Source organism: Dryobates pubescens, chromosome 15, assembly GCF_014839835.1.
Source record: "Dryobates pubescens isolate bDryPub1 chromosome 15, bDryPub1.pri, whole genome shotgun sequence".
Taxonomy (NCBI): Eukaryota; Metazoa; Chordata; class Aves; order Piciformes; family Picidae; genus Dryobates; species Dryobates pubescens.
This window is the reverse complement of record NC_071626.1, coordinates 12930464-12950000: the sequence shown is the minus strand read 5'-3', so window position 1 is coordinate 12950000 and position 19537 is coordinate 12930464. Positions and strand designations below refer to the sequence as shown.

Below are 19537 nucleotides of genomic sequence, written 5' to 3'. Positions count from 1 at the left end.
GTTGGCAAAATCTGCAGAGAGAAGGAAATGCAGTCATACAGATCTAAGAGGAACTCCTTTGAAACAGGAAAAAGAAGTCATTTCAGTATGTGACATAAATATATTTTGTCAGTGGTATTCTTGTCAGTGTATCCTTACCAGTGTCCTTCTTCTTTGTTCGTGAAAGCTCATGGACTGTTGCTCCAATATCAGTTCTTAAGGACTTAATGATCTTATCCAGTGCTGGGACATTCTTGCCTTCCAAATTAATGAAGAATTCATACTCATCTTTGTTGAGACGGGAAGGTCGGGACTCAATGTGGGTCAGGTTTATACCCTTTTCCTGTAAGAAAGAGAGATTTTGGTCCCACCAGGCTTGGGGGAAGAAATATGACATAAAGGCTAGCTAAAATTTATGTGTCAGCCAACTAGTGATACTATACAATCCAAATGACTTGCAAGTAGAGACTTGCCTCTGGTGGCTGTTGGACTGAGGACTTTCACAACTGGGAGAGAGACAAAAAGAAATAATTAGGAGGATGAAGAATACATCATTGTGCAGAGCACCAAAATAAAGGCTATGCACTACATAAACCTTTGAAAAAGGTAGAAGCAGGATACGAGTGATAAACAGGCTATGTATTGTAAATGGTGACTTGGAATGGAAGCTTGTACAAAGAATATTTCCCCAGGATCAATACAAGAAGTAGTCATTCCACCTGTAGAGAACCCTCTCATGAGAAAGTGAATGCCATATTTATGAGCATCTTGAAAAGAGGTTGGAAAAGCAAGCAGCTGGGCACCCTGTGAGATAACCTTCTGCCAAGCCACTACACTGTCACCTGCAAAGCCACCTGCACAATTTCCAGGGCTATGAGCAGGTGTTGGGCAGAAATCCAATGGGAAATGTGGATCTGCACCAAAAATATAGCCCAGCTTTGTGCAAATAAAAACAGAATTGCAGAGCTGCTGAGATTGGATGGGGCCTCTGAAAATCCTCTAGTCAAACAGTCTGCTCAGGCAGACTCCACAACAGCAGATTGCTCAGGACTGTGTCATCAACTTTTGAGTGTCTCCACAGATGGAGACTCCACAATCTCACCAGGCAACTGCTCCAGAGTGTGATGATGCTCACAGCAAAGAAGTCTTTCCTTTAGAAAGGAAATTCAAATTTTATCTCACTAAATATCTTCACTGACCAGCAGCAGTTCCGCCTGGCTCTGCAGAAAGAGATCACTGGTATCTGTAGGCTTGTTGACTATGGCTGGTTGGTACCTGACCTCAGACATGCCGCCATGTCAATGTGTAAAGCAACAAGTAGCTAAAAATCATATTTTTTCCAGTCACTTAAACATGAGTCCAGGAAAATCTACTTCAGTTTAATTGAACTCAAATGTTTTCCTGAGCATTGTAATTTGAGTATAAAACAGTGCTTGATGCTAACTTTGCCACCTGACCTTGTTAGGCTCATGCTTGAGCTACAAGTGCAAGCATGCTGAGGCCAGGTCTGACCTTCTGTCCTTTTGGAGGAATAAGCAAATCCCTTGAGGAAATTTAGGCCTAAAGATCAACCACGGAAGAGTCAGAGGATCTGGCACACAAGTGTTCAGCAGCCCTGGAGCAGCTTTTGTTTTGCTTCTTTCAGGCTTAAGAAGATGCCACACTACGTGGGGTAAAGTGATGGCCCCACCAGTGTTAGTGTCAAACCCCCTGCTGCAGTGGGGTCAGGATTTCATCCATGAAAGAACACTGCAAGGATCTACTTGTAGCCTGCAGGGAAGAAAGAAGGAAGATTTTTCCCCGTACCTCCCTCTAGTATGAGCTTCTCAAGCCCTTTAAGGCTTTCTTTGCTCCCCTCAGTGCTTGCACAGCACAGGGCGGCATCTGGCTATCAGCAGCAAAGTCCTCATTCACTCCACCACAAAAGGCAGTTTATTACTTGGTAGGAAACAGCATGCATGTCATCCCTCTGTTTCCTGAGTGCCACACACTACAGATGAACTTAAATTGTTTGGCTAGATACCAATACAATAAGTTGAAAAGGTCAAAAGCGCATTTGCCAACTGCTACTTTTGAGAGATGCTGTCCTCACAGGGCCATCTGTGGGAGAGAATAGGCAACACTGTCCTGAGCCTTGAAGACTATTTGTTTTAGGCCTCCAAAGCCCCTTTTCACAAACAGACCACACATTGTAACCCCCACTTGGTGAAGTGCTGGGAGGTGGGGCTGCTCGGTGCTTAAAGTTAGATGACTTGAGGCTGGAAAGCAGAGACCAGGCATGGGGTTGCAGGCTCCTTTGCCATGACCGTGCCATGGAAAGCAATGCAGCAATGTGGGGCTAGCACCCTGATCCAGGGGCTGTTTGGCTGCTCTGCATAGCCAAAGAGGAAGAGTAGGTGTAAAGCCTCCTGCTGTCAAAGGCTGGGCTCAGGCACACTGAGGTGCTGCTTCACTTTCACCTGCACTGATGTGTCAGAATATCATGTTCTGTCTCTGTATAGATTCATGAGGGAACAGGGGCTTTCTACATCTTGCAAAGACCATGATAACATGGACTCTGTCTGGCTGTTATCTTGCTTCATTCCTTCACCCACAAGTGTTCATCCCTGCCTCAGCATCCCCCTCCTGGAGACAGAAGAGATCATACAGGTACCTCAGCTATATCCTTTTTTTTTTTTTTTTGGCCAGGTGACTTTTCTATTTCACCAGCTCTCCAACCTGGTTCAGCAAGCAGCTGCACAAACAGTGGTCCCCACAAAAGGGAATGATGCAAGGTTTGGGAAAGAGGAAACAAGCTGCAGCACAGGCAGAAGGCATGTTTAAGGCAGCAGGCACATCAGTGCCTCTGAAAGTATCATCACAACCTAAGAGAGTAGGAAAATGGAAAAGAAGACAGGGAGGAAGGAGCTCAAGGAGAGAGCAACCTCCTTTCTTACACATGAGGTAAGCAGAACAGCTTCCAGCAGAGTGAGAAACTGGTTTGCTGTTTATCTGGGGGATGCCTACAGCCCAGTCACGTGCAGAGTCAGCCCATTATTTCTTTGTGCTGAAGCTTCAGGACCTCAGAGCAGAGAAGGTGAAGGGAGAATTCTTGTGACTATTTCCAAAGAATCCAGCAGTGTAAGTCCAACTGGAACTTCTGGAGAAACATGCTGTCAGAGCTGTGCCTTGCTACTAAGCCCCTGATTTCAAAATATTTACAGTGGCTCTGATGTTAGAGTGGCTTTACAAATCTGAATTTAATTCTAGTCCAACTACTCCATCTAGTGTTTAATCTTCATAGTTTCACACAGTTCAAAACTTTTGAGGTTGCCAAATCTGGCAATTGCATCAGGTGTTTCTCACAGTAGTTGATGTTTTATTTAAAGCTTCGATTTCTGGAGACAAATAGTTGCCTGAGAAAGGTGGATAGGGACATTTTGTGATTAGTTGTTTATTTTAAGCATTTTTCAGTGTCTCTGTCTAAGAGCTTGAAATGTTGACAATGTATGCCCTCAAAAGACAGGTAATAGACGTTCAGCATTTGTTTTATGGACTTCATGATTTCTGAGTTACTTTTTATTGATCTAGTTCCCCTCAGGTTTATGACCAGCACACATCCTGTCATACAACCATGTAGTGCTGAAGTGCTTCTGTGCTGGTAGAGAAGGGGTAGCTGTTCAGCTTTTATTCATTTCAAACCACTGCATTAGGCCATTTCTAATATCCATTTTAGCAAGTATTCAGAATTTTGCCTTGAGGGATGAGGGTACAATTAAGTGTAACACCTAATGAAGATCACAAGGATATAGTATTACCAGATCCCTTGAATTTAGAAGAAGTCAGTCAAAATTTCTTGGGTTTTTTTATTCTTAAAACTTCTTTTCCTGGGAGTGAAAGATCTCAGCTGTCATTATTTGAATATTCAAGCTAACTCTATAACTCCTCATTAGAGAAATATATCTCAAGACATTCTCAGAGCTCAAAAATCAAGTTAGGACTAAGTCTCTATTGTGTAAGTCATGATTTTTGAATGACAGGGGTTAGCAATAGAGGCAGCAATTTACAACAGAGGCAATGGTGGACACAGGAGGAGATTGCCCATATTTCTCCCTGCTTTAGCCTACAGAGCTGAATCTTAGCTTTGTCTCCCTCTCAGAGGCCATGAAGCAGCTCCAGCCCCTGTAGAAACAGGCTTCTGCAGTTAGGCTTGCAACTGCCTACATGGCAACTGCCCCACACTGGGGGTTAAACCAGCCTGCCATTACATTGTCAGTCTTGCAGAGGTCACTGCCAAGGTCCTACCCTCAGAGATTAATGGCATGATCACTGGAAAAGAAAAGTTGTGTTTTCACAGCTACATGTGGAAGTTTTCAGTAAGGATGGATACTTTCTGGAAATGTTATGGACTACTGCTTCCCATGACATTCATATGTCTTTCCATTTACATGTTACCATATATGGCTGCAAAAACTAAGTGCAGCTGTGAGATCCATCTGCACCTTGTTTTCATGACACTTGTCATTAAATAAGTTTGGCTTCATCAGGAGACCAGACATTGTTAAAAGATGAAGAGCCATCAGCAGTACTACATTGCTGCTGATCAACATTCTGTGGAAACTTAATCTCCCAAACCAAGGACTTACTTAAACTTTCCTGATACCAAAAACAAACAAACACAAATTAATTCTTTTAACCTTTGTGACAGGCTACCTCAGGGCTTTCTGAAGGAAGATACTTTCAGAAGTACAAGTAGAAACTCAGTGCCTGATTTTCACAGGGGATCAGGGAAATTAAGAATTTAAGAGTAATGCTTTCAGACATGATTTCCCAAAGTGAAAGTAAAGGCAGCCATCTAGCTCAACTTTACTGTTCAGGGGCCTGCTTCTCAGAAGGCTATTTACTAGAGTCTTCTTCGTGTGACAAGCTCACAGAGGCAAAGGAACCCAGAGCTGGCCCATGCCAACAAACAGTTCCAATGGGCAGCCAGCCCCTGGTGTTCACCACTTCAGCTCCAAGTCTGAAGTTTGATATGAGGCATCCAGCACAATCTAGCCACAAAACACATAAGTGAGGACAAACCAAAAAGCGTATGTGGCACTACACAAGCACCTAGCAAGACAGCACTCCTCTCTTCAAACTCATGTTGATTTATTTGATCGAGGAGTCCTGCTCTCCTGGCCCTGGAAAAAAGAGGGCTCAGGCTGACAACATGGATCTGGAGCAATGAGTTCTGATGTACTAAAATGATTACTTCTGTGTATGTGCACACTATGATAAAAACCCAAGACTCTTGGTAGAGGCATGCCTGGCGAGCTCACCTATCACTGTGGACATCTCCAACACACCCCCTGACCAAAGTGACTGCTCACCTCTCCTGATTTGGAAAGAATTCAAAACACTGCAGAGCCAAAGAGATAACAGTCACTCTGGACTTTCTGTTGAATAACATAAATTCAGAAGCATAAAAAGAACACAGTCATCTTTCCTGGCTCTGAGAGCACAGGGTCTCATTTTGGGTAGCCTGTTACTCTCCTCCAGTCCTCCTACAGAGTAGTAATTTATGCTGGGAACAGGAGTACTACTTGGTGCAAATCAGTGGGGCTGCTTTTGAGCTAGAGCCTTATCCACTGTTAGTAAGACCAGTGATGGCTGGACATTGTACTGAAGTCCTACTTTGTATTTGGGAAGGTCATATCTTTGAAGATGCACATACACCAATGCATGCAGTATGGGTAACAAACAAGAGGAACTGGAAGTCTTGGTTCACCAGGAAAACTATGATGTAGTTGCCATTACAGATACATGGTGGGAGAATTTGCACAATTGGAGTACTGCACCAGATGGTTGCAAGCTCTTTAGGCAAGACAGGCGAGGGAGAAGAGGAGGGGTGGCCGTGTATATTAGGGAATCTCTTAATGCCACAGAACTTGAGGTAGAAGATGAAAGGATTGAGTGCCTGTGGGTTAAAATCAGAGGGAGGGCTAACAAAACTGACATCCTGGTTGGAGTCTGTTATAGACCACCTAACCAGGATGAAGAGGTTGATGAAATATTCTATAAGCAACTGGAGGCTGTCTCAAGATCTCCAGACCTTGTCCTTGTGGGTGACTTTAACCTGTCAGACTTGTGCTGGGTACTTAACTCAGCAGAGAGGAGGCAGTCCAGAAGGTTCTTAGAGTGTATGGAGGACAGCTTCTTGATGCAGATATTAGGTGAGCCTACCAGGGGTTAGGCCCTGCCTGACCTGCTCTTCTCAAATAGAGAAGGGCTGATGGGAGATGTGATGGTAGGAGGCTGTCTAGGGTGCAGCGACCATGAGATAGTGGAGTTTTTCAATATGCAGGGAAATAAGGAGGAAGCAATAACAGAACCATTACTTTGAACTTCCAGAGGGCTGACTTCAGCTTATTTAAGCAACCAATTTGGAAAGTACCCTGGGTAGCAGCCCTTAAGAACAAAGGGGTCCAGGATGGTTGAACCTACTTCAAACAGGAGCTCTTGAAGGCACAGGAACAGGCTGTGCCCATGGGCCAAAAGATGAGCTGGCAGGGAAGAGCAAGCAGCTCTTGAAGGAATTAAGGGGGGAAAAGAGGGTGTATCACCTTTGGAAAGAGGAGGAGGCAACTTGTGATACATTTAAGGATGTTGTTAGATCATGTAGAAGAAAAATCAGAGAGGCAAAGGCCCAGTTAGAACTTAAACTGGCCACTTCTGTGAAAGACAATAGAAAACATTTTTATAAATATATTAATGTTAAAAAGAGGAGCAAGAAGAACCTCCATTCTTTATTGGGCTTGGAGGGGAATATTGTAACTAAAGATGAGGAAAAAGCTGAGGTACTATATACTTTCTTTACCTCCATTTTCAACAGTAAGGCAGGAGGACTTCAGGATAACTGGCCTCCTGAACTGGTAGATGGGGTCAGGGAGCAGTATTGTTCCCCTGAAATCCATGAGGAAGTAACTAGGGACTTGCTGAGCCACTTGGATATTCACAAGCCCGTGGGACCAAATGGGATCCATCCTAGGGTACTGAGAGAGCTGGCAGATGAGCTGGCCAAGCTGCTCTCCATCATTTACCACCAGTCCTGGCTCACTGGAGAGGTCCCAGATGACTGGAAGCTGGCCAATGTGATGCCCATCCACAAGAAGGGTTGGATGGAGGAACTTGGAAACTACAGGTGTGTCAGCCTGACCTCAGTGCCAGGAAGGATTATGGAGCAGATCATCTTGGGGGCAATCACTGCGCACCTGAAGGATGGCTAAGCATGGATTTAGGAAGGGCAGGTCCTGCCTCACCAACCTGATCTCCTTCTATGATCAAGTGACCCACCTAATGGATGTGGGGTAGGCTGTGGATGAAGACTACCTGGACTTCAGCAAGGCCTTTGACAACAACCCCCACATCAAACTCCTGGCCAAGCTGTCAGCCTGTGGCTTGGACAGCAGCACTCTGTGCTGGATTAGGAACTGGCTGGAGGGCCGAGAGTGGTAGTGAATGGTGCCACATCCAGCTGGCAGCCAGTCACTAGTGGTGTCCCCCAGGGATCAGTGTTGGGCCCAATCCTACTCAGTATCTTTATTGATGATCTAGACAAGGGGATTGAGTTCATCATCAGAAAATTTGCAGATGACACCAAGCTGAGGGCAGGTGTTGGTCTGTTAGAGGGTAGGAGAGCTCTGCAGAGGGACCTTGACAGGCTGGACAGGTGGGCAGAGTCCAACACAATGTCATTTAACAAGTCCAAAAGCCAGGTGCTGCACTTTGGCCGCAACGACCCCATGCAGCACTACAGGCTGGGGTCAGAGTGGCTGGAGAGCAGCCAGGCAGAAAGGGACCTGGGGGTAGTGGTTGACAGCTGGCTGAACAAGAGCCAGAAGTGTGCCCAGGTGGCCAAGAAGGCCAATGGCAACCTGGCCTGCATCAGAAATAGTATGGCCAGCAGGATCAGGGAAGTCATTCTGCCTCTGTACTCAGCACTGGTTTGGCCACACCTTGAGTACTGTGTCCAGTTCTGGACCCCTTAATTTAAGAAGGACCTTGAGACACTTGAATTTGTCCAGAGAAGGGGAACAAGGCTGCTGAGAGGCCTTGAGTACAAGCCCTGCGAGGAGATGCTGAGGGAGCTGGGGTTGCTTAGCCTGGAGAAAAGGAGGCTCAGGGCAGACCTTATTGCTGTCTACAACTACCTGAAAGGAGGTTGTAGACAGGTGGGAGTTGGTCTCTTCTCCCAGGCAACCAGCACCAGGGGAAGTTTAGACTTGAGGTGAGGAGAAAGGTCTTCACTGAGAGAGTGATTTGCCATTGGAATGGGCTGCCCGGGGAGGTGGTGGAGGCACCATCCCTGGAGGTGTTCAAAAAAGGATTGGATGTGGCACTTGAAGCCATGGTTTAGTTAGTCATGAGGTGTTAGGTAATAGGTTGGGCTTGATGACCTCTGAGGTCTTTTCCAACCTTATTGATTCTATGATTCTATTCTATGATAAGAGAAGATAGAAGGCTCATGTATGAGAATGAGTGGAGACAACCCAATTTTTGCTAGATAATACAGCTGATATGTCTTCTACTACTTCTAAATCAATCAGGAAAAGAACTTTGAAGATTAATGTATTCAAAACTCACGTGGAAATTTTTCATTTAAAACTGAGCACAATCCTTTTTACATATAAAAATGTTTGGTTCTGATGGGTTTAAATGATTAATTTAATTTTGGAAATGCCAGTCATTGAGGGGAAAAAAAATTCTATTTTTATTTCTGAATGGATTTTGTGTTATTTTTAAAAGCTATCTCATTTTCAATGGGCTTTTATCACTACAGAGAAAAATGAACATTCCCATCAAGTGTAACACATGAGTTAACTCACATTGCTCTGCTTTGCTTTGCCAGTTTTTATAAGAAACTTGGAAGAATCTGTCCTTTTCTAACCTGGACTTATACTCCTTACCCTCTTGATATGACCAATAAATAAAAAAAGAGACACAATCCAACAAGGATTATTCCATCTTTCTGATTTTAAGCATGATATTTTACTTATATGGAAAAGACCTTTGAGGTCATTGAGTCCAACCTATCAAACTACCATCTTCTGTAATAGCATGAACCAGATAAACAGTATATGGCTGCTCCAAGCAATGCCCTGGTGTAGAGCAGGTCCTATGAAAACGAAGCTGGTGTAAAGACCACTGGCAGGTTTGTGTGGTCCCTACAGCCACTCTCCAACCTGCAATAAGGACAGAAATGTTGTCCAAGCAGAACCCATAAGAAAGCTGCATGCACGCTAGGGCAGATACAGATTATGAACAAGTAAGATTTTCAAGTGCAAAATAATTTGGTTTAATAAGCAGAAAGTGAATCTTTACCACATCACAATATACACACAAAGCAGATAGTGTGGAAGAACGGTGGCTTCACTTTTAACAATCTGCTTATTGCTGGGCATTGCTGAGTTGCTATTACATTACAGCACGTAATCACAGTATAAGTCTGACCCTGAAGACACTGCCTTTCCACAGGGAAGGTGGAGAAGGGACTTCAGACACTGTACTTGGTGAGCCAGCACTTCTGAACCTCCTGTTATATAGGGCCAGGCTGGAGGACAGTGCAGTTCCCTCTAGGCTTTGCTCCCCAGAGAGATCAAGCTTATGGTAGGGGCTAATGCATAGCCCAGTTTCACCACAGCAGCAGGAGCACTGACAGGATGTGATCCTGTGAGTAAGGAGACCCTACATTCCAGGCAAGGACACAGAACAGCCTTCCCAGAGCAACAGATTTTTTTTTCCCAGCTCTTAAATCAAGGAGAGGATGAACCTCCCCAGATTCACACAGACACCTGCTTTACAGAAAGGCATCTTGGCTGCTGCTGGCACTGCAAGATTTCTCCTCTCTTTAGGTATCCCTTCAAGCCCTTGTGTCTGAGACTATATTTTGCTTCCATGCTGTTTTCTCTATTTTGAGGGAAGGTTTATTTTTGAGACTTTCATATTTACAGCTCACCCTCATCCTCCGCTCTTCATGTCGCAGAGTAGTTTTATAGTTTGGCTAGAGAAAAGGCATAATCTTCAAAGCCAGTGCTGGAGGCAGTGTCCCTTAATCCCAAGCACAAACTGGGAGGAGGAGAGGGTTGAGCTGTGCAAGCACATTCCCACACATGAGTGCCCAGAGAGATCCCAGCAGCCAGGGCACCCAGCAGCCTCTGACCCAGCAGCAAGGGTCAGAGGTGCTCCAAGCAGGCCACACATGACCATCAGCGCCAGTGGCTGTGCAAAGTCTGGCCCTCCATGGGAGTCAGTGTCTGCAGTGCCACAACTCCTCTGGGAAACAGTCTGATCATGTTTTGTCACTTTTGTGTTTTCCTTTTTCCTACTTCGTGAGGCTGTGTGAAGCAACAGCTAGAGCAGCCATCCCCTTGTGCTGCTCCTCTGAGAGAAGCCCACTGTGTTTCCCCAGGCCAGCACCAAGTCTTCAAAAGAGTTTTCTCAAAAGAAACCCTGAGGACAAGATCTTCCCACCCAGATGAGCCCACCCACAGAGAGTCTAAACTATAGCTAACCTACATCTCACAGCTGATTTTATTTCTATTAAGCAGGGAAGAGGTACAAAAAGGAAAAATCCTCTTAAGGTCTTCCTTCTTGTTCCCACCCCTCACTTGTGTATCACCAACCTCCCTGTCTCTGCTGCAGTTGTCAATGAGCTCAGTCTGTGTCTCTGAGGCACCATGGTTATGGTCCAGGTAGAAAAACGTTGAGAGTATCTTATCTATGCATGTGCCTGAGTCACACACTGCTGTCATTACAAGGGCAAGGTCCTTTGCACCGAATTAGAGCAGCTCAAGGGCTGTACTGGTTTGCACACCCCAGCACTCATGAATTTACTAATGACATCCCTGAGGAGCTGAATCTATGGGTCAAGCTTGTACCGTTAAATCCCTTTCTTCAAGCCACCCATCTGTTTCCCTACTACATTGCCAACAGCGTGCAAAACTGCTACAGGAGCAGCTACGCCAGATCTCTTGTCAAACCTTTGTGCTGGGGGAAGCTGCAAAAGAATTGGCTTTGTTACAATGGGAAGGCACACAGCCACCACCAGCTTTAGCTGAGATCTGAATTCTCTCAAGGTTACTGGGGAAAACCACAATTCAGACAGCTGATCTTAGGTACCTGCTTTGTGGCAAGAAGAGTCACATCCAAGAAGTGCCTACTTCTCTCTTCCCTGTACTAGCTCCACTGCAGATCTTCCTTTAGAGCTGGCAGTAATTTGGTTAGTAGATAGAAATGCATGTAACTAGAGAGTATTAACAGCCTTCTTAATTCACTTACAGATATGCACAGCACCAAGCTTTCTGCAGGCCTGTATTACAGTGGTCAGTTCACACAGGTTTAGACTGGCTCTGCTGTCATCAGTAGGAATTTCTCTTCATCTTAATCAATCAAACATGTCCTATAATTCATCACTATTTTTCATTTGTATTCATGCCACACAAACTTTCCATTTTGTAGTCAATTCACTCTACAGATGGAAAGTATGCAGGCTACAGTTTTTACAATGTTCTAGAGAAAGCTACTTCCAGAAACAACTAATGCTGTTGGGGGGGGGGGGGGGGGGGGGGGGGGGGGGGGGGGGGGGGAGGGGAAGGTGTGGAAAGTGAAAAAATAAAGGGCACAAAACCAACACTGTATTTGCTTGGGAGCACAGAGTACACAGCTGCATGTGTTGCAACATAACCATCCTAAATTGCAGAGATTTTGTGCTTTTCAAACAGCATCCATGACATCTGGGAAATATTTCTGTAAGAATAAATAGGCACATAATGTCCTGAAAGGTAAACGGCTCCTCGTTTCCCCCAAAGCTTTCCAAGTTGCAGAGCCTCTTTGGTGTAAACATAGTGCAGTCTTTTTGATGCTGGTTTTGTAAGTACCCTCTGCTCAGCGTGTAGAAACACCGCAGGTGGGAGATGGTTGTCCTATCTATATCAGCTTTACTGAGGTGGACAAGGGCTGGGAGGGTGGGGGCTGCCTCCAGTAGAAATACTTCATGCAACACATGCACCATAAATCCTATGGCTCACATGCAGGTTAAATTTGCTTATATATACATATATATACACACACACATATATATATACACACACACATACACTTACTCAGATGTAAGTCTCAAGTTATGGCCCTTTCCACTTCTACCTCTCACTCAAGCAGTTAGAGTGGAATATTTCCTTCTTAAATGGAGAAAACACAGCAGAGGTTTCAATTTAAAAGCTTGAAATCAAATTTTAAAAGACTACTTCTGCTCCAAGATTTTAGGTTATCTAAACCCCAGAAAAGACATGCATGCAGCTTGCCACCATTATGGGAGTCAAATGTAGTCACAAACATGACTGCAAATGCACTGAGTAGTTGTTGCTGCAGTGCAAAAGCGTTAAAGACTGGTCAGGTCTCCTGAAGGGGCTCTTTACCTCAAATGTACGCAGCACTTTAGCCAAGGCTCCAACTTCTTCTTTCAGAGAAAAAATCAGAGAAATCACACCATTCTTATTTGGGGATTCTTCGATGTACCTTGATTCCTGAAAGAAAATAAAAGTAAATAAACAAGTTTACATTCACTTTAGGGGTCAATTTTGCTTTCTTCTATTTCCCTTTAACACACCATCAGCAATGTAAAGGGGGTCTAAAGTTGCTCTAAGTAAGAATCAAGGCAACTGCTGCTGCTAGAAGTCAGGCAACTCTGGGACTTCACTGATTTATTGTGTTAAAGGCACAAATCCCTTCTCTCACACTAGGGCCCAAGTGGGAGCAAGGTAGTAAAAAAAGACATGAAAATAGACTGATAGCTCTTCCTTGTTTCATGTCTCAAGCGTGTCAAGCTCAGGGATGGCCACAAGCACTACTGAACTCTGATTTCAGCATCAGTGCTAAGACCCTTCCTCAGGCTTTCTTTTCATAACACTCTGGATTAAGCACAGCAATGTAGATGAGATACAGATATGCAGGCCATGATCTATGTTTCCTGTCAGTTTTGTTTGTAGCTTCCAGGTAGCCCCATGAGAAGTGGTATTCATGAGAGATATGGAAGGTGGTTTAAAAACAAAATAACAAGGGGAAAAAAGAAGGGGGGTGTGGGGTGGGGTGAAGTAGGAGGGGTGGGGGAGTAGGGTGTAATGTTGGAGCAAATGTTCAGATCTTCCCAGTGAGTAAAGACTTAGCTAGTACAAGAAGTGTTTTCATTTATATGTTCCCTTTCTTTTACTGATTTTCTGCTCTGCAAATTCCAAAATGCAATTTCCAGTATTCCCAAGCAAAGAAAATGTTTCTTTTAATTGTTTTCATAGTTGTTCTTACCAGAATGTCTTAACATGTCTAAGTGCATGTGTTTCCTTTCACAAAATTCCTAAGTCTGGAAGAACTATTTCACCACTTCAGAAACAGGAAACTGAGTCCTGAAGTGTGGTCAGAGTTTCAAAATTATTTGGGTACCTGACATGGCAGGTAAGTGACTGTTGAAACTTCCAGAGTCACTTCATAGAGTCATAGAGTCATGGAGTCATTAGGGTTGGAAGGGACCTCAAGGATCATCTAGTTCCAACCCCCCTGCCACGGGCAGGGACACCTCACTTTCTGATGTCAGAGTAAATTTGATGTACAATCTTCACAAGCCTTTGGAAGTCACATTAACACCTTATTTATGGGGAGTTTTTAAACACCTTGGGCAAATTATACCTGGTTGGTATTTCAAAGATCACACCAGACATCTGCATCACAGATGTGTACTGATGCAGCAAATCCTAAGCTAAAACTTTACTCAGGGTATCCATTCAATTTGTATTTATGAAGATCTGTATTTTCAGTTAAAGTCTGTCCTCATTGTATCTATTGCTTAATTTAACATATAAATCAGGGTATGAAGAGTCTTGGGTCTCAAATATTGTCCTTAGAAACAACAGCCTTTGCAGCAGACAAATCATATCCAGCTGCCCTGAAGCTGTATAGTTTTTTGTGGGACTACATTTTCTGAGACAAGATTCTAAGGAACTGCCTTCTTTTGTAAATTAAATAATTGCTGATTCTTCAGACTGTGTCTGAAACTGCTGCTAATCTGTCTGGCAACAGTTATTTCTATCTGGCTTTATTTCCAAAAATTGTTCCAAAATATTGCAAAAATTACCCAAATACATTTCACCTTTATGGAGAACCTCTAGTGGAAGTACTCTGCCTCTAGTGTTGTAGAAATGCACAAGAGGAAAGACTTCCTAGAGGAAAGACTTCCACCTCTTCAATTGACACTTCCTGTAGCATCTCTGTATCTCCTGGTTCCTCACACAGTCAGGAAGGTGACCCAGCTCTTACAAGCGGAGAGCAAGAGCAAAAACAGTCAGAAGTGATGTGGCAGATGGCTAATGAAACCCATTTATATCTCAAGCAACCACAAGGTAAAATGGTGACAGAAGTCTGTCAAAATGAAACCCAAACATTGGTAGTTTGGAAATTTGATGGCAATATAACCAAAACTGCCATCTGAAATATAGTCCATGAACTGCTTTGCCTTTCTATTTGCCTTTCACCACAGAAAAAAACATGTTTAGAACACACCAATACTAAACCAGTATCTACCCAAAGGACTAAGAATTTGCTTTTTGTGGTTTGCATTGGAACTGTTTCAAAAGCCATGCAGTCACATATTTAATATACTCTTGCAAAGTCATGCCATGAGGACCAACTTATATGGCAGGTTGACTCTGCAGGAGATATGGTGCAAGGTTCAAATTCTGCAGGGTAAATCTCTTTCTACCATAATATTACCCAAAATTTACAGATTCACAGATTGCATCAGATTGGAAGGTATTGACATCAAGGATTGCGCTGACCTAGGTGCAAGACCTTGCACTTTGCCTTATTGACTCTCATGGGATTCTCCTCAGCCCACTGCTGCAGCCTGTCCAGGTCCCTCTGGATGGCATCCTGTCCTTCAGTCTTATCAACCTCATCACTCAGTGGTTAATGTCTTAAAAACCTTCTTTCCAACCCAGGTAGAATTTTATTGGTCATTAGGCTTGTGTTAAAATGAGCCACTTTCAATCTGTCCCTAATCATTTTCCTACCCCTGTAAACTAATTTATGTTGGTGCTTAAAAGCAAGGTGCATTGCAGTAGGGAGTAGGGACTTGTCCTGCAAACAGAGCGATAGTTGCTTAGCTTCTTGCACATCTGCATACACAGATGCTAGTTCATGCCTTACTCTGTCTGTGGTGATAATAGCCTTCATTGCAAGGGAAGAGTAAAATGATTGCTTTTCTGGTACTGAGTTGTTATCAATATATATGGAGGCAATACACACCAACACACCCTGGGGACAATATGCATCAACACACACAGAGGCACTCAGATTTATTGCTGAGCTTTGTGCAGTAGTCATGGATAGTTTTAGCTGGTGATCACAGTTTATCCATTCTGAATTCTAATTTTTTTTTTGCTTCTCTGCTTTTCAACATACAGAGAGGAACTGCAGCTTTAGGGTAATGCTATCATTATGTAACTACAGAAATAATGAATAAGAGTTGAACAAATTGTTTCATTGTCTTTGAAATATTGCATTATGACATGTATATGTGATTTCTAAGTGTAGTGAGGAATAAATTAAGTTCTATTTTTCTTTTTCTATTTTTTTTCCAGGAAGTAAAGAATCAGTTGAAGAATATGAACATTCATTTTTGGACCTAGTACAATCTCAAAGACAGGTGACATGTAGATGCAAGGATGGGTTTACCTGAGAGCAACACAAACCTACTTTCGTAGTCAACCACTTCACACGTGGACTGATACTGCCTTTCTGACACACGTGGCAGTATTGGAAGTCAATAACATAGAAGTGTGTGGCAGTTTAGGCTAAGTGCCTCCTGTTGCTGCCACACAAGATGCACCTCCGGTGTCACGAGTGTCCAGCCCAGTGAGTGGACATAGGAAATAGTGTATTTCATACCCATAATGTCCTGCTCCCTATAAATTTATTGGCAAAGCCTCTCACTTGCTTGCTCTTCTCTCCCTACTCCCATGAGAGATGCTTCCCTATCTGGTAATGGTAAGGGAATATTTCAAGGCCTCTTAGGTCTGGCTAGCCCTAATGACAGGCTGGCCAGCCTGAGACTAGCCTAGCAGTGAAGGGGTGGGGGGAAGAGCCCTGGGGGGTTTGGGTGTACCCTCAGGTAGGGAGAAAGGGAAATGCTGGGAGCCTTCTGGGTATACTGTAAGGGACTCTGTATGCTTTGGGTTTGACACTATGCTTGTAGCTTCTGTGAAACACTTTCCTGCTTTTCCATTTAAATTTTCCATCACTTCTGCAATCCATTTGTTGAGTCTCATTTTTCTGCTCCAGTGGGAGGCAAGAAAGGATCTGCGTGGCCTCAAACTGGAACAACGTGTCAGCCTTCGAGTCAATTTCTAATCTAGTTAGACAAATTCAGGGTGAATTCCAGCACTGTTAAAGGCAGAGAAAGTTTTGCTTGCAGTTTCTGTGAGAGAAAACTTTCACCTCTTTGTTGTAAATTCCAGAGTTAATAGACATACATAACAGGGAAAACAACAACCACAAAAAGAGAGAAAAATATTCCAAAGGAAATAAGATTCCTAAGTTACTTATGAAAATGCAACTAGTTTCCAAATAAAATTTATTAAGGTACTTAGGTGCTCAGCTCCCCTAGATGTCATTGAGACCAAGCAATTACACAACTTTGAAAATTATCATGGTGAGACCCTAGAAAATGATTGTGGGAGTTCAGCCTCAGTACATACAGCAGTAGGAAAACAGGGTTCCTTGGCTTCTTTGCTCCTAAAAAGACTTGTAGAAACTGAAGCCGTTTTTTTTGCACACCTTCATCAGCTTGTCTCTGGCTTCAGCAGCATCCCATTGGACACACACATGCAGAAGTTGCTCCTAATAATTAACCATGCTAGCCTTATGTTGTCACTTTATCCTGCAGCAACTGTAGTACCTCAAAGGGCACCATCAAAGGGCATGGGATTCAGGACTTTCCTGTATTTCCCAAAACAAACGGTTCAAAGTAAATCAGTAAACATTAAAGAAGGGGACATCAGAGTCCCAAAACTGAACAAGTAGCTCCACTGCAAAAGCATGTAACTTCAGCTGCTCTCCTGTAAAGAAGAGGACAGTTTTCTTTCATCACGTAGGTCTAAGACCTCTAATTACCTGCTGGTCTTATCTGCTTCTTCTCTTTCCCATAAATCCAAGTATACTGTTGCAATGTTAATTTTCATCCTCACTGCACTTTTGTGAGTATAATTAACAACAGACAAGTATGCCAGCTGCCAAAAGGGGGAATGGTGGCAACTAGGCACTGCAAGGCTTCAAGACTGGCACACTGTCTTCTCCCATCTTGGGTCACATTACTGCTCAGAGAGAAGGAGACAATACTTGCGGACGTAGGGGAGCAGCAGGGAGACAGTCACAGCCCATCTTGCAAAAAGCACACACACAGACCTCATCACTTACCTGGAAAGTGTCACCATTCATTTTGCTGTGCTCTGAGTCCATGTTGCAGAGGCAGCAATGCCCACACAGGAAGGTCCCTTTGCCACTGTGAGTGAAGCCTTCTGACCTTACTACAGTAGCCAGAGCTCTGTGTAAAGGTATTTAAAGTGGAGCAAGCAAGGCAAAGCCATCCCCTTTCTCCACCCCCCTTCCCTAGCTCCCTTCCCTGGATATTGTGCCAAAGAGGCGTTCTCCTTACACGCCCCCACCCACCCCTGGCACATGGACAAGCCACTCCATGCAGGCTGGCCCCTGTGAGTCCCACCCCAGTGCACAGCAGCTCTCCAGCATATTGTTTCTATTGGTGCCCAACATGGACAAGCAGTATGCTTTGAATTAACAGCCTTGCTCCTCCTGAGCAACATCAGAGGCTGTTTTCATTTTTGCATGTCAGTACATCTTCTTCAGTTCAGCCTCCCCCAGCCCCTGTGTATTCACATCACTGTGTGCCATGTTCAGCCTCAGGTGGGTTTCCCATCAGGGCTCATCCCATGTGACCAGAGATCAGATGTACACCAGGATCTGCTCTTTGGGTGCCAGACATGGGGCCAGTGAGGACTGTAGAACAGCACAGCAGCTGGGGGATTTGTCCTTTAGTAGGGCCTTTTGGGCTTCATCCATGAGGTCAGAGAGCAGGAGAGACCACTGCACACACCAGACATTGGAGAGAGACATCTGATGTAAAGAAAGCATAAGACAGGACTTAGCTGCACGAACCTCACTGAGATGGGAGTTTGGACATAGAAAAGGGAAGAAGATAAAGGAAGAAAAAGGATCAGGGAAGAGTAGACTGTACATAGAGGGAAGGAGGATGCAGAAGAACTGCAGAAGCTGTACATGTAAGCCATGTGTAAGCCATGGAGACCTGCAAGAGGAATGACATGGGGGTATAAATTATTTCAGCAAAGGTTGGTAAGAGATTGGTATAAAAGAGCCCAGATATAGTTTAGATAGAGTCGCCAAAGGAGTTGAGGGAATAACAGGAAGCTGCAGCCCAATACCAGAGGGCAGGTGAAAAACAAAAGCCAAACAACTGGTAAAGTACTTATCTTGGTCTTTGGAAAGATAAAGTCTGTATTGAGATGAACTACATCAAGTCAGGTAATCTTGCTGTATTTTTCTGATGAAGGTAAATTCTGTGGAACAGAGAAACCATATATTTACAGTTATTTTAGCCTTGAGAGCAGCTCTACTGCATGCACCAGTGCAAACTCAGAATGGAAAACGCCAAGAAAAACTTAGTGTGAATTAGTGGTGCTTACAATATCCAATAGCTGCTAAATCAAATCTGCCTTGTAACAGGAGAACTGAGCAGAGCCCCTTTCAGAGATCTCAGTCTGAGTCTATGTTGAATCACATGACTATGGAGTCAGAATCCAGTCCGCAGGAATTATTGACAATATAATGTGCATCTGAAGTAACTCGGTGCTTTGGACATGAATACATACCATACTGCTTGTCTCTGAATCCTGTGGCTGCAGACATAAGTCAAAAGTTACTTTCTGAAATGAAAAACAAACCTGTGATATGGCCTAGCAGGTCAAAGTAGACAGCAGATGCAATGCACTTCTTAAATACCAGGCCCTGCTGACACCATGGCAGCAGGTTGGGGCACGGAGAGATATCGAAGTAGGAGAAAGGGAAGCTAATCTTGCTAATAGCCAGCAGTATAAAAACTACTATTTTTTAACTGCTCAGCCAGTACATTCGCTATGGGAGACAATATTTTATGTTCTGTGTTTATGCAGCAACTGAGACAGTCCTATCCATGCTAAGGACATAGAAGGTCACTTCTCAAAAAAAAAAAAAAAAAAAAAAAAAAAAGACAGTGATAACACTGGTTATAGAAGCTGCTGTGCAGGGCAGGACAGTCTCCAGCAACTTGCCTGTTTTACTTCCCTCTACACACCATGCCTCACTGCTTGGTAGATTTTTCTGCTAGCTACACATTGATGTCCCACATCACCTCCACTTGAAAAAACCTATTTGCCTTCAGAAACATGCACTTTCATGGGGCACACACATACACACCACATGCATC

At 43.9% G+C, this 19537-nt stretch overlaps 1 protein-coding gene across 1 annotated transcript in view; it reads right to left on the bottom strand.

Moving 5' to 3' along the window:
- The window catches only part of PAH (phenylalanine hydroxylase), a 39464-nt gene extending 21873 nt beyond the window's left edge, over positions 1-17591 (bottom strand). Inside the window, exons 1-3 of the mRNA XM_009908338.2 lie at positions 17458-17591; positions 12414-12521; positions 139-322 (exon numbers count right to left, since the gene is read on the bottom strand). Coding sequence (XP_009906640.1) covers positions 139-322; positions 12414-12521; positions 17458-17499 — 334 coding nt within the window. The 5' untranslated portion in view covers positions 17500-17591. The remainder of the gene's footprint in view (positions 1-138; positions 323-12413; positions 12522-17457) is intronic.
- Positions 17592-19537: the final 1946 nt, after the last annotated feature.